Below are 14,929 nucleotides of genomic sequence, written 5' to 3'. Positions count from 1 at the left end.
TCTAAGATGATGTATGATGGTTGATGCCTTTTATATGAATTGGCAGGATCACGCTGGAATCCATAATCCACAGAAAAGGATCTCTGCAGGATAAGGTCTGAATTTCAGAAACTCTGATTGATGGCTGAGATAATCCGCTTGCACGTTGTCTAATCCTGCTACTTATGCCACTGAAAGAATGAGAAGATGCTTTTCTGCCCAGCAAAACAGCATTTGAGCCTCCTGCCACCCCCTTGCCAATTGACATAAGCCACCACTGTGGCACTATCTGAGAATATGAACTGCCTAGTTCTGGAGAGCACTCTTCAAGTGCAGGAAAGCCAGCTGGCTGACTCAAAACTCCAAACAATTGATCAACCACTTTCTCTTGGAAGAGAATCAATGACTCTGTACCAGACTGTTTGCACAAAGCGCCCCCCAGCCGTAAAGACTGGCGTCAGTCATCAAGATCACCCAGATGGAAATCTAGAGGGGAACTCCTCTAGACAGAAAGAGAGAATTCGACCACCAGGCTAGACTGTGCCAAGCCTCCATTGTCCAAGGGAGCCTCATATGCAGCGGATTCCAACAGGACAGGAGCATGTTTTGCAGTAGATACAAGTGTGCCATCGCCCAAGGAACTACATCGAAGGTCATGACCATGAACCCCTCAGAACTTGCTGCTATTGCCAAACTGTCAGGGCCTGAGAGTCCAGAAAGGCACAAATAAACTTCCAAAACTTTTCCTGGCACAATTCGGGAAGAAACACTGTTCATTCCCGTGGTGACACGAACCTCCAGGTATTCCAGGTGACTCTTTTGAAAGTTGACCACCCAGCCTAGTCTCTGAAGCAACTGGACAACCTGGCACATCGCTAGGTGCTCCTCGGATTCCGACTGGGCTATGTTGAGCCATTTGTCCAGATACAGATGGAGTTAGATCCCGAGTTTCCATAGGTGGGCTTCTACCAGCACCAGCTCCTTGGTAAAAGTCCAAGGTGCTGTTGCCAGCCCAAAGGGCAAGGCCACAAACTTGAAATTCTGTTGCAAGACGTGGAACCTTAAATATCTTCTATGCTCCAGAAAAATGGGATATCAAGATAGGCCTCTGTCAAATCCAGAGAAGACAGAAATTCCCTTGGTGCTACCGAGGCAATCACAGACCGCACCATTTCCATTCTGAAACAGTGAACTTTGAGGGCCGCATTGACCACTTTGAGGTCCAGGATTATTCTCCAGTTTTCGGAACCTCTCTTTGGCACAATGAAGTATATCAAGTATCTGCTGGAGTTCAAGTTGGACTCTGGGATGGGTTCTATGGCTGCTATGTCCAGCAATCTCTGGACAGTGGCTCTGACCTTGGTAACTTTGTCTGGGCTTCCCGCTGGAGAGACCAGGAAAAATTCTGGAAGAGGCTGATAAACTCAAGTTTGTATCCATCTCGCAGAATGTCCAACACCCAGAAATCTGTGATGTCCATCCACTCCATCTTAAAGGGCAGCTTACTGAGGGTCACCTTAGATGAATAATTGCCGGACCACTGCCAGATCCACAACATACAGTGCGCAGAGGTATGCCAACAGCTTGCTCACCAATCTGAACAGGTCATACAATGCATCAAATAAATAGTCCACGCCACCATTCTGAGCTTCTGGGAAAACGGGATAGAAATCAAAATAAATAAATAAATATAGTGTTAGGATAATGGCACCGCTTGGGAGTGACAGGTTCTAATGACAAAGGGTACTGTTGTGGCTGCTTTCAAACCTAAGGCTGAGGAATCAAAATGCCTTTTCGGCACAGAATCAATCCTGTGATCTTGTGCATCCATCGATACTACACAGCTCTCATAGGGTAGAGAAGTGCGCTTGGTGGCCTGTGCCACCAAGGAATCCACCTTTGGAGAAACAAAATACTGATTAAAGGCTTCCACCATCGGATAGAGCTTGGACATGGCCTTGGCAACTCTCCGAGGACTCTCCGGTGCCTCCCAGTGATCTGTGAGCATTTTCACAATGTCCGGATGGTCAGGAAAGGAGGAAGACTGTGGCTTTGTGCTACTCATGAGAGTTAAAATTGAAGGTTATTCAGTCCTTGACAGCGTTCAGGTTTGCAAAATCTGGAATGGCACAATTATATAACAGACTCAAAATACTCCGTGCAGTACACTAATGTAGTCATATTTTATCACATTAGTAGAGGATCAATTTTCACCCATAAATTTACAGCAAACACAAAACAAATCCAATGTGAAAGCAACCCAAAAGGTTTTAGAAAATATTTATTCAAAATAAAGTCTATAGAAATTGATATAAAAAACAGAAGCCTCTCATTACCTTGGTTTTGCATTCTTAGCTGATCATACAGTAGAGAATTACTAGAATTCTCATGGAAGCTGGCATCTTTCAGATCTTGCTTGTTCAGGGTCTCTTCTAGCTCCCAAGGAAAATGAGATGCAGCAGTGCCTCTCCTGTTAGGTGTAGCCTGATTGCCAGCTAATGGCTGTCTTGGTGTTAGCTCAGACTGCCATGAGAACACAGAGGAAGATGCCTGGTGCCGGGCAATGTCTCGGTGACTCTTCATGCTTTGAGGAAGTGGTGTATCCATTTTCTATAAAACAACAAATAAAACTTTTCCAGAAAACGTCTCTCAGCACAAATCCCTCCTCTGTTGTTAAGATGTTACCACTTTGCTGTATGCTCTAAGAAAGCAGTATGAAGTATCCAGAGAAGATGCAAGGAGCATTACCTGAAAGTTGAGGGTGATAGCAAGCTGAAACAGCTATCTTCTGACACTTAACCTTCCAAGAATCCAGAATTAATTAAGTACTAAGCTCTTTTTCATAGCTTATTACTGAGAAATACATATACAGCAAAGTTACTCACAGCTGGTATATCTTCTCATATGTGGGCAATGTCATCCAGGGAACCCGGATTAGAGAGTCAAAAATATACTGTCACTTAAAATTTTTTAGGACTGCTCTTACCGCATGTGCGCTGGTGCCTTGTTGGCCAACGTCAGCTCACAGGACCGCAGTTCAATAAGAAAGCTAAGAAGCCAACTAAGGAGAGATAGGTGGGTTATGAGAATATATACCTGTTGTCCTCGGATAACACCTGCTATAGGTGAGCAAATTTGCTTTCTTCAAGGACAAGAAGGTAAATATTCTCACATTTGGACTCCCAAGTTGCCAGGATCATGCCTCTAGGACAGTGGTCTTTACTAATTAAGAAACGGTTGTTTTGGGTCCAAAAGAACTAAAGGAAAGCCAACAAATGTCTTCCTACTTGGGGCCATGATACCAATAACACTTCACAACATTCATTCCTACTAAAACACCTGGCCTTGGTCACACATACAGAGCAAATATAGGACCACAAACTAAAAGTCCTAACATATACAAACAAAACCCTAAGAGGCCAGATTGTAGAGTATAACACCAGAGAAATAGAAAGAAATGCATTTCATCCTGAACAGTGCAAAATAGACAGCAGATGTAAATTCTCAAAACTGACATATTTCGGCCACTAAATTGAAAATAAAATCATTTTTCCTACCTTTGTTGTCTGGTGATTTTATTTTTCTAATCATTTTTAACTGGTTTCTGGTTGCACTTCTTTCTGTCTATGCCCTTAACTCTGTTTCGAGGGCCTTCTTATCTATTTGCAGTTTCTCTCCTTCACTTTCTGCCCTACCTTCATCTTTGCAAGACTGTACAGAATCACTCTCCAAGTATGTAATCAACTTTTACACTGGTCATACTACGAGGGCCATTTCATAAATAATGCACACTTTTTTTTTTTTTTTTTAAATTTACATGTTTGTTTGTTTTTTTGCAATGACCGAGTTCCAACATCCGGGAAGCTTTATTATTCCATCCAAGACACCATTTTTGTTCAGTTGTTGAATGGCTCGTGTACCGGCAGAAGAAAGCTCTTCCAGAAATGCAAAACGATGTCCACACATAGGTTGTTTCAACTTTGGAAAAGGTCGAAGTCTGGTGGACTCATGTCTGGACTGTAGGAAGCATGAGGTAACACCTCTCAGCCATATTCGTGTAGTTTTTCCAATGATGAGTGGACAGCTCCATCTTCCCCACGACCAAAACAATTTTGATGAGCTCAATCAAAAGACAAACAAATGATGTTTTTTGCTTATGATCATGAAGGCATCATCATCACAGACAAAATTCCATTGTGGAAGAAGTGTCACAGCAGTATATTATTGTGATTTTTTTCAAAAAATGCACAGAAAAATGCACAAAACCGACCTCAGTTGCTCTTGGCTGGGCCACTCATGCTTCACGACAATGCTCACCCGCATTAAGAAGAAAAAATAAATTAAAAAGGTAAATCAAATTAAAATTAAATCCATAATATGGACAGAGATTGTGATAGCATGTGTTAAAATTATGAGAGTGGAAGTGTGCCACAAGGAGCAATAAAGTTAGAGGTAGCTAACGATGTCTACTTCCAAATGGGTTGGGTCAGCAACGGTGGCAATCTTCAGTGAAAGAGCTTAAGGTTAGCTGAAGTCTACTTCCAGATGGGCAGGATCAGCAGCGCCGACGCTTTGCAGCCAAACATAATGGGAATGATATATTATTATAACCAAGACTCTAAGTACTTACCAGTCAAGATGTCTTCCTCTCTCCCACCTCCGAGCTGCACAGCACCCTCACTCACAGCAGATAACAATACAGTGATCTGCAACACTGGGCTCCAAAAAAGGATCAGGAATTTCTTCAATATCTAGGATGACTGCTTTCCCAGACATTAACACCTGAAATCTTCAGACCAAGTGTGACTTCTAGCTATTTTAGAGGCTAAATGGTCCTTATCCTTGGAGTTTCTTGGGCTTTGCTCCCCCTAATTCCTTGGCCAGCATTCCCAGATGTTCCCAAAAGCACTAACTTCCCCTGAAAAGGAAGTTTGACAAGACAGTATTTACAGGCAATATCTGCCACCTAGTTAAGGAGCCACAACCACCTCTGCAATGCCAAAACAAAGGTCATTACATCAAAGAAATCCAGGAAAAGTCATTCATCGCATCCAACAGGTAAGCTGCCTGATTTTGAACAACTCTGGACACTGCTGAACCCAGTGTGACAAGATTCAAGCTACATAATTCAGAGAGACAGATGACTGAATGGCCAGACAAAACCAGTTCTCATAAAGTTTGCCCAGTTTGCCATCGCTTACCCTCCCTCCCTTTCCTGGACCTAGTGCAGGCCTCCACAGGGCCTGCCACAAGACCGTGGTCCAGCGGTGGGCTGGGACATAAGGGATTCCCCTGTCTCACATCCTGGTCTAATATGTAACCCTCTACCTCCCCCCTACTCTTCATCCACCTCATGGTGGACGGGACAGGAGTAATCCCTTCTGCCTCCTGTGCCTGTAGAAATTAACAACCACACCTCCCTCCCACATACTTTTCAGGTCCCTGGTAGCCAGTCGGTGCATGGAGCAGGAGCGATCTTCCTGCCCAACTGATCACGAGAACTCACAGCAGAGCTTGGCAGGGAGAGAGGGGGGCTGGCTGCAGAGCCTGGCAGGGGAGGGAGGAAGGGGGTGATGGGTGCAGATCCTGGCAGGGCAGGGCACTTGAATATTACGCTCCATCTTATATTTGAGTCAACCATTTTTCCTCCTTTTTGGGGGGAAAAATGGGTGTCTTGACTTATATTCGAATATATATGGTACTTGTCTCATCAGAGGTCTTCCACTCAGCCAAAACCACACTTCACTTTAAGTCTACTGTAGAATGGAAGTATTTAGTAGCTGCATGACCCCTTCCGGGATAAGGCCTCCCTCCAGAGCTTCTTCCATCTTCCCTAAGGATGTCTTATGAAACCTAGAAAATGAACAAAGCAAGTTCCTTCTGTCTGAAGACCTTCATCCTGGCTGAATGCTCATCCTAAGACAGTTCATCATCCAAAAAAACAAAAGCAAGATAAATATGTGTATAAAAAAACTAGATAACAAACAGGGCAGAACTATACTTCACTTATCAACTGTAAAAGAAAATGAAAAGAGCTTACTTTAATTTGTAAGATCTTCAGCTCTGCTTCCAGTCTTTTTCTTTCTTCAATTTCCTTATTATATTTTTCTTGTAGATCTTCAAATTTAGAATCTAAAATGAAATTGAAATTAAACACTAGAAGGATAATTTTATAAAGGGACTTAAACATGTAAGAAACAGTATTTTACAAGCTCAAGTGGCCTCTTATTATAAAATTGCCCAAAGTAGGTGCACAGAGTCACTGATGGACACTGATTTTATAACTGGTCAGCTGGATAAAGAGAGCAAAAGGGTGCCGATCTAAAATCTATTTTATAAAGATACAAAGGTGCTTATGTGCCTTTATAAAATAGTAGAAATAAACCTGCATAAATTGCAGATAAAAGGAAACTAGCTCCAGAAACCCTTAAAATTAATTTCTTCTAACCCCCCCCCCCCCCGATTTTCCCCATAGGGAATAATGGGCTGTACTCACACCGACTGACTCCCCCCCCCAGATTCTTACAGTGCGACCAGGGGAGATTAAAACACAAATGTGTCCCTGAAACCCAAAGGGATTCACACAGGTGCCCCACAGCCTAAGCGCAAGCCTCTGATAAATCAGAAAGCGAGCAGACTCCCATGGGAACAGACCCAGAGCCACAAAAAAGTACAAAGCAGGCTAGCTCAACAGGTACACTTGGAGCTGTCCTGTGAGATGCCGCCCACCCTTGTGGAGTCTGTATCCTCTCCCAGGCAAAGTACCCCCCCCCAAAAAAATAGGTTTCTCTAGGCACCAAAGCCTCCAGAAACGGAAGAAAAATACCCCAAAATAATAAAAACAGAACAGAGCAGATCAGAATACCATATCTCAGTTCGTTTGCAGAAGGAAAAACTGTAGAGGGCACTATACTCCACTGGTGAAGGACAAAGAGCTGAAAGATGTAATCGATACCCGTAATCCGTACAAATGTAAGGAAGTTCTTCTTCACCCAGAGAGTGGTAAAAAACTGGAACACTCTTCCGGAGGCTGTTATAGGGGAAATCACCCTCCAGGGATTCAAGGCAAAGTTAGACAAGTTCCTGCTGAACCGGAACGTACGCAGGTAAGACTAGTCTCAGTTAGGGAACTGGTCTTTGACCTAAGGGCCGCCGCATGAGCGGACTGCTGGGCATGATGGGCCACTGGTCTGATCCAGCAGCGGCAATTCGTACGTATGTTCGTATTGTTTGATCACCTAATGTACAGACTCCTATGTTTATGTAATAGAATGCCTATAGGGGCTTGTGAATAGGCAGCATAGGACAGGACTGGGACTTCCACACAGGATTGCATCTATTCCCTGGCTGAGTAAGCCTAAGAAGGACACCTCCGAGCCTCAAAGTCAACAAGGAAATAAAAAAATCTGAAGGAAAAATATCCAAAAATAACAAAAAGCGCAGCAGATCAGAACACAGTTTCTGAGTTTGCTTTCAGAAAGAAAAATTGAGGATGGAGCAGAAGGGAAGAAGGTTCAAGTTCTTAAAGTGATATCCTTATGCAGTTTTGAGGGAAGTGGGAATCAATAGCTAAAGTACGGACTCCTATTTATCACAACAGAAGTATTCTTGATATATGATATACATATATATATGATATATATATACATATATATATGATATATATATATATAGATAGATAGATATATAGATAGATATATAGATAGATAGATAGATAAAATCAGTAGTAACACATTTCTTGTGTCTTTATTTAATACACTGTTCCACTTCATTCATTTGTTCTGCACATGTATTGGCTATACTGATTTGTTTAACTAATAAACACAGGTATAGATTGTGGCATTTTGTTCTGCCTTAAACCTTAGGGACCAACACTCAGCAGAACTCTCTCGTGAGAACTGACGGCAGCCATTCAGGAAGTGGCGCGGGGCCAGGCTGGAGCGCAAAAAACTCACTCCTGCCTTGTGCGCCGCTGACCATGAGATATGGTGAGGCAGCTGTCCAGCGAGTGAAGGGCAGGAGCTTCTGCTGATACACCATTGGACCACTAGGATTAAAAAAGGTACAGGGGAGGGGGGTGTAAAAAATTCAGAATCCAAGAACCAGCATGCATGGGGCAGTAAATTAGATCCCTCCTGCCTCGGGCCTACCACTAGATCACCAGAGGGGGGGACAGGGTGCAGAGCCTGGCAAGGAGTGTGGGATTGAGTGCAGAGCCCAGCAGCGAGTGAGGGGGACTGTGCAGAGCCTGGTATATTTTATTACATTATATTACAGATTTCTATTCCGCTATTACCTTTCGGTTCAAAGCGGATTACAAAAAGAGTTATGGAAGAAGGGTTACAACGTTAGATCAGAGAAGGTTTCCAAGAGAGGTAAAAGTAGGATCTGGGGTTAGGGAGGGGATGGTAAGAGGGGGGTTAAGCTTTATCATGATGTTAAGCTTTATTAAGGGATTTCTTGAAGAGTATAGTTTTTATTTCCTTTCTGAACATCTTGTAGTCTGGGGTTGTTGTCAATAGGTTGGAGACTTGGTTGTCTATCTTCACTGCCTGAGTGGCCAGTAGTCCGTTGTATAGTTTTTTCCGTTTTACTTCTTTGATTGGGGGGTAAGTGTGTTTTTCTATGCCTGGTAGAGGTGGTTTGGATGAGGCGGTCGTTTAGGTAGGTTGGGCTGTCTCCATTTATAGTTTTAAATAGTATACAGTAGAATTTAAATTGTATTCTTTCCTGGATTGGAAGCCAATGAGAATTGATGAATGCCTCAGTAATGTGATCATGTTTTTTCAATGAATAGACGAGTCTCAGAGCTGTATTCTGAATTGTCTGTAGTTAATCATTATTGCAGGGCAGGGGAGGTAGAGGATGTTGCAATAGTCTAGGATACTTAGGATTAGAGATTGTACTAGGAGCTGAAATTGTGTTTTTTCGAAGAATTTTCGGACTTGTCTAAGGTTTCTCATAACTGCGAAAGATTTCTGTATTGTTTTGTTAATTTGTGGTTGCATGGTGCAGCTTCTGTCAATAGTCATACCTAGAAGTTTTAGGGTGGTTTGCAAAGGGTAGTTGATAGAGTTGATTTCTAAGTTGGTTATGGTTGGGATTTTGTTATTTTCTAGGAGGATGAATTTAGTTTTGTCTGGGTTGAGTTTCAGTTTGTGGTCTTACATCCAAGTCGCAACTGTAGCTAGAGTTCTGTATAGTATATCTGACATTAAGAGCATTGGTTGGTCGAAAGGAATGAGGATGGTGATGTCATCAGCATAGCTATAAGAGGATAGGCCTTGTTTGTTCAGGTAAACGCCAAGAGAGGCCGTATATAGGTTGAAGAGAGTAGGGGACAGTGGGGACCCTTGTGGAACGCCGCAGGGGTTGGACCAAGGTTTGGATTTTTCTTTGTCTGATTTTACTTTGTATGTTCTGGATTTTAAGAAACCTTCAAACCATGAGTATACTTTATCTGAGATGCCTATTGAGTCCAAGATTTGCAGTAGGATGTTATGGTCTACCAGGTCAAATGCCGCCGTCAGGTCCAACTGTATGAGCAGCATTTTTTTTCCAATGCTGAGGTGTTGTCTTGCTGTGTCGATAAGGGAGCCTAGTAGTGTCTCTGTACTGAAGTTAGTTCTGAATCCGGAATGCGTGGGATGGAGTAAGTTATGGTCCTCGAGATAGTTGGTGAGGAATTTGGCTACTAATCCTTCTGTTAAATATATTAGTTCACAATTTGGTTCAGGATTTTTTTTTCTTGTTTTCCTCCTCTAAACCTAGGTGCGTCTTATGGTCAGGTGTGTCTTATAGTGCAGAAAATATAGTAATTGTAGCAATTTTACTGAAAATAAATGTGTCAGGTGATGCAGAACAAAACTTTACATTTACCATTGTGAGTCTGAGTAGGTGAAGGAGTAACAATGAAACTCTTCTGTGGTGTACAACAGGATGATAGGTCCCCTGAAGTTTGTTGGCTCTTCTCAAGATCAGATTTGTACCTGTTTCCCAAAATAAAAAAGGTGAAATGATCAAAGATATCTTCATTTTTTTAATTAATGGAGCATATTCATAAGATTATGCTGTTTAAAACCAGGATTTGTGTGGTTAAAAACCAACAAAGTTACAAAACAGAGCAAAACAGAAGTCAGGTTGATGTTCAAGGTTTTCAAATATAAATGGTTAGTACTATACACAGAAAACCAGGGTGGATAAAAATCAATGATTTAAAAAATATTGAAAAGGTTAGCTAAAAAGTATTGTGCACTTGACTCTTGTCCATCATATTTTTTTAGGACAATACCACTAAATCTTGTGAATTGGTTAACACAATTTGTTAACGAAAGATTAGGCTCTTACCTTTGCTAATCTTCTTTCTTGTAAATCCACACTCTATTCCTGGACAAGTGGGTTACGAAACTGCTTGTAGGAAGTCTCATTTACATAATTTTTTCAGACCTTCCCTTCTTAGCTCAGGACTGCCCTCTGGTCTCCAGTTCGTGCAACAGCAGACAGTAACTGCAGCTATCCCAATTATTTATTTATTCAATTTTCTATACCGTCCTCCAAAGGGAGCTCAGAACAGTTTACATGAATTTAAGCAGGTACTGAAGCATTTTTCTCTGTCTACTCCGATGAGCTCACAATCTAATGTAATGGGGGGAATTAATTGACTTGCCCAGGGTCACAAGGAGCAGCGTGGGTTTGAACCCACAACTTCAGGGTGCTGCCACTCAGTAGCTCTTTTAAAATCTCATAGCCTGTCCAAAAGCACAATACTATGGTCTTCCATAATCATTTCAGCCCTTGTTCCAACATATACTCAAATATAAACCCATCCAGATATAAACAAAACTTGCGCCAGTCTTGTGAGGTTACTGTGGGAGTGAGTGACCTAGTAGTTAGAGCTGCTGCCTCAGCACACTGAGATTGTGAGTTTAATCCCAGCCTGCTCCTTGTGACTCTGGGCAAGGCACTTAGTCCTCTCCATTGCCCCAGGTTGTGAGCCTGCAGGGACAGATAGGGAAAATACTTAAGAGTACCTGATTACTATTCAATGTATTGTAACCACTTTGAGTGAATCTCTTTATGAAAAGGCAGTAAATAAACAGCAATCACTGGGGGAATTCATACCAGTAATTTTGAGTAGCGAGACTGCATAGGGCAGGATTACTCTTGCCCTGGTTAACACCTGGACCAGGTAGGCCCAGGGAGAGGCCTACGATGGGTCTGAGAGGGGGAAGACTCAAATATAAACCAAGGCCCCCATTTTTTGCCCAAAAATCTAGGTTTATATTCAAGTATATATAGTAATAGTCTTACTTCACCTTTTGAGTTCCAGTTCCAGTTTTTCAATGACCTTCTTGCTTGAGCTGAGCTGCCCCTCAAGGTAGTTAACCTGCGATTCCTTCATCTGATGATCATGGGAAATCTTCTGTTTATTCTTTTCCAGATTATCACATATTTCAATTAAGCTCTGGTTCTCTCTCTTCAGTGCAGTTACCTCAGATTTCTCATTTTCAACCTAATCAGGAGGACAACATTCATTTTAAAAGTTTAGCAAATTAAAGCCAGCGATCCTTGGGGAGACATTTGAACCTGAAGCTGAAGTGCTTTCCAAGGCCATTGCTAAAATACCCATTATGCATTCTCCAAACTGTGAAAATACAGCTTACAAGTGTTAGGGTATTTATTCACATGGACTTTTGATTGTGCACTGGACAGAAGACATGGGATCTTCTGGCCCTTTGTTTTCCCTTGTTTGGTTCCCTTCCATGCAAAATTTCATTTTCATGCTCTCTTTCTACACCTGATCTTTTCCTTTCCTTTTTTGACGGTGACCCATCAATTGAGCGCAGGACAAAAGTCCTATGACAAAGGCACGTTGACAATTGCGCGCAGGACGTATGCACACCGCTAGTCCCGCCACTTTAAACCCATAACATTAGCGCTATGAGGGGTGGGGGGAACCCCCCACTACATGTACAAGTCCTTGTGCTCCCCCCACTACACTGAAAAACTCCTGACCACTGAAAACTAAACGGAAATGGAGAAATTAGGTTCTTACCTGCTAATTTTCTTTCTGTTAGCCTGTAGACCAGTATAGTTAATCTTCACATATGAGTTATATCTCACTGTGACCAGCAGGTGGAGACTGAGACCAAAAATTTATACAGTGCTCTCCTGCGAATTCATGGTCCCAGTCATTCGCGGTATTTTCCGACCACGAATGATCGGGCAGGAGAGGGCAGCTGGAGCGCCGGCGAGTGAAGGAAATCACTCTCAGTATGCTCCGACCGCCTCTTCCTGCATTAGTCGGGCCTTACCAATCAGGAGCTGCTTTGACATGCAGTTCCTGATTGGTGAGGCCTGACTTTAGTACAGGAAGAGGCAGTCGGAGCATACCGCAAGTGATTTCCTTCACTTGCCGGCGCTCTGGCTGCCCTCTCCTGTCTCCCCTGTTAAAAATCGTATTCGTGGTTTTTCTACATTCGCAGGGGTTCCAGGAACGGAACCCCTGCGAATATCAGGGTACTGTATATTAGGTGAGACTCCCCCTTTCCATCCAGTCTGCTGAATAGCCAAGCAGAACCTAGTAAAACTAACAGAATAAAAACACTCCTAACAGGACGGTAAAAACAACAAACTCATGGTAACAACTGTTGGAACATGTATAGAACTACACATTTACACATACAATCTACACATACGCTGATGACATCCTTGTCCTCCTTGAGACAGACCAGAACCTCACCAACCTCCACGAGAACATTACAGCTTGCATAATGAGACTCCATTTCTGATCCTTCTCGGTACAGATGAAATTGAATGAATCAAAAACAAAATTACTCTGGCTCAGCCCAAAATTAGAACACCTGCCCATCCTCTTCGCACTACCCTCAGGCGCTGCACTGCAGCTTGAGTTCTCAAGCAAGGTCTTTGGCATCATTATCGATTCTTCTCTCTCCCTCAATGACCATCTCAACTCCTTGGCTAAATCATGCTTTTTCAGCCTCCACATGCTGAGGAAAGTAAGATCCTATTTTCGCCAACAACATTTTGCCGTCCTTGTCCAATCCATAATCCTCTCCAAACTAGACTAGTGCAATGCCATCTACTTAAGCCTATCAAAAAAAGTCTTCAAAGACTCCAGCTAATCCAGAATACTGCAGCCAAGTTGATCTTTGCAAAATGCAAATCTGACTATGTCTCCCCACTCCTAGCCAAACTTCACTGGCTCCCAGTGATTTCCAGAATCCATTTCAAATGCTCCTGCCTGGCTTTTAAGATCATTCACGGCATCCTTCCTCCCTTAACCCCACTATCTTATAACTCCTCGAGTCCTGACTCTACCAGACCTGCCCAAAGGTATAAACTATCCTTCCCCTCTCTACACAGTATTCGCTATGCAGGCAAACTGGGAAAATCCCTTCTCTTTAGAATCACAGGTCTTTGGAATGACCTTATTACCCCGCTGCAGAACCTGGGCTCCCTCCAATTATTCTGCAAGCAACTGAAAACATGGCTTTTCACTAAAATGTAATTCTATCCCCCCTTACTCTTCTCTTCTATATATAAGTTCATGTAAACCTTTTTTTTTCCTTCTCTTCCTATATTTTAAGTTCTTGTAAACCGTGCCTAGCTCCACATCCGTGGAGATGATCGGTATATAAACTTAGTTTAGAACTAAAATCCTGCAGTGAAAATGTTCCCAAGCTCACCAGCTAAGCCAGCTGAGCCATAGCCACTGTTCTTATATCTCCCCAGCCCTAGCAAAATATTAGAACCCGCAGAAAAAATTCAAAAGTTGCACACGAGCAAAACCCGCAATCACCGCATAAAGATAGATAGGGTGGGGGAACTATACCGGTCTATAGGCTAAATAGAAAGAAAATTCTACAGGCACAGTATGCCAGTTTGAGATGGCTGAGACCACCGTGTCCGCCACCAGCAACTTCAGAGTGTCCTGATCCCCTTCCGGGCCATTGAACGTGTAAAGTGAAAGGGCACCTCTGGCACCTGCCACTGTGCGAGCATAATATCCCGACTATCCTGATGCATAGGGAAAGAGTGGGAAACAGAGCAGATCCCCCTGAGCAAGCTGTCCACTGTACGCAGGGGCTCCGACACAGTCTCCTCAAATTTTAACAGAGGAGACCTGAAGAATTAGCTCGTGAAGCTCATCCCAATTAAAAATGTGCACCATGGACGCACCTTTGCCGGCAGGCAGGCACTCAAACCCATCGCAGGCAAAATGCAACCGTCCAAGAGGATCCTGGAGATCTCCCCAAAGGTCCAGGTCCTCATCAACCACATCCTGCTCCTTTTGACCAAAATCCTCGTCCCAAGAGACATGCGGCCGCTTGAATGAGAGAGGAGTAGCGGGGGCAAAACCAACGCTGTCTGGGGCTGAACCGGAGAGGACGTCGAGAGCAAATCCACCCCTCCCCCCGCGAGACCCCCAGATTGGAAACTGAACCTCCAGCCGCCAGTACATAAGCCTTGCAAAGTGCCAACATAAATTCAGGGGGGGAAAACCCCCGGTGGCCCCAAGGGACTCCCTGCCACATTAGGGGACCTAGCACCACCTTGCCCCTGTTTCTCCAATCCAGGGGGAAGGTCACCTGAGAATACAGAAATGGAGGTGTTTCCCGTTGAAATTGGGACTGAAACCGCTAAAATCAGAGCTCCAGAGTCCTGTAGCGTCTGAGAAACCTGGGTTTTTCATACCACTAAGGCCAAGGAGCCTACCGATGAAGAGAATCCCCAGCCGCTCCAGCGGTAAGGGAATCCTTTTTACCTTGACCGTCAGCAGCTGGGGAACCCCCCGCGTGGGCATTGGGGTAAGTCCGGGCTTCCTCGCAATCCAAAGCCGACTCGCAAGATACTTGCAGCGGGGTTCTCTGATCGCCGGCACCCAATGCCGACAAGGATCCCCCACCACCGCGCCTGTACGCTTGCA

At 43.6% G+C, this 14,929-nt stretch overlaps 1 protein-coding gene across 4 annotated transcripts in view; it reads right to left on the bottom strand.

Moving 5' to 3' along the window:
* Window positions 1-14,929, bottom strand: part of CENPF (centromere protein F) — a 153,232-nt gene that overhangs the window by 100,254 nt on the left and 38,049 nt on the right. For all 4 annotated transcript variants that reach the window (XM_033936676.1, XM_033936675.1, XM_033936678.1 and 1 more), the window contains exons 3-6: window positions 11,295-11,491; window positions 9,859-9,968; window positions 6,020-6,111; window positions 2,316-2,589 (exon numbers count right to left, since the gene is read on the bottom strand). In XM_033936676.1, coding sequence (XP_033792567.1) covers window positions 2,316-2,589; window positions 6,020-6,111; window positions 9,859-9,968; window positions 11,295-11,491 — 673 coding nt within the window. The remainder of the gene's footprint in view (window positions 1-2,315; window positions 2,590-6,019; window positions 6,112-9,858; window positions 9,969-11,294; window positions 11,492-14,929) is intronic.

This window comes from Geotrypetes seraphini, chromosome 3 (assembly GCF_902459505.1).
Source record: "Geotrypetes seraphini chromosome 3, aGeoSer1.1, whole genome shotgun sequence".
Classification (NCBI taxonomy): Eukaryota; Metazoa; Chordata; class Amphibia; order Gymnophiona; family Dermophiidae; genus Geotrypetes; species Geotrypetes seraphini.
This window is presented reverse-complemented; position numbering and strand designations above follow the sequence as displayed.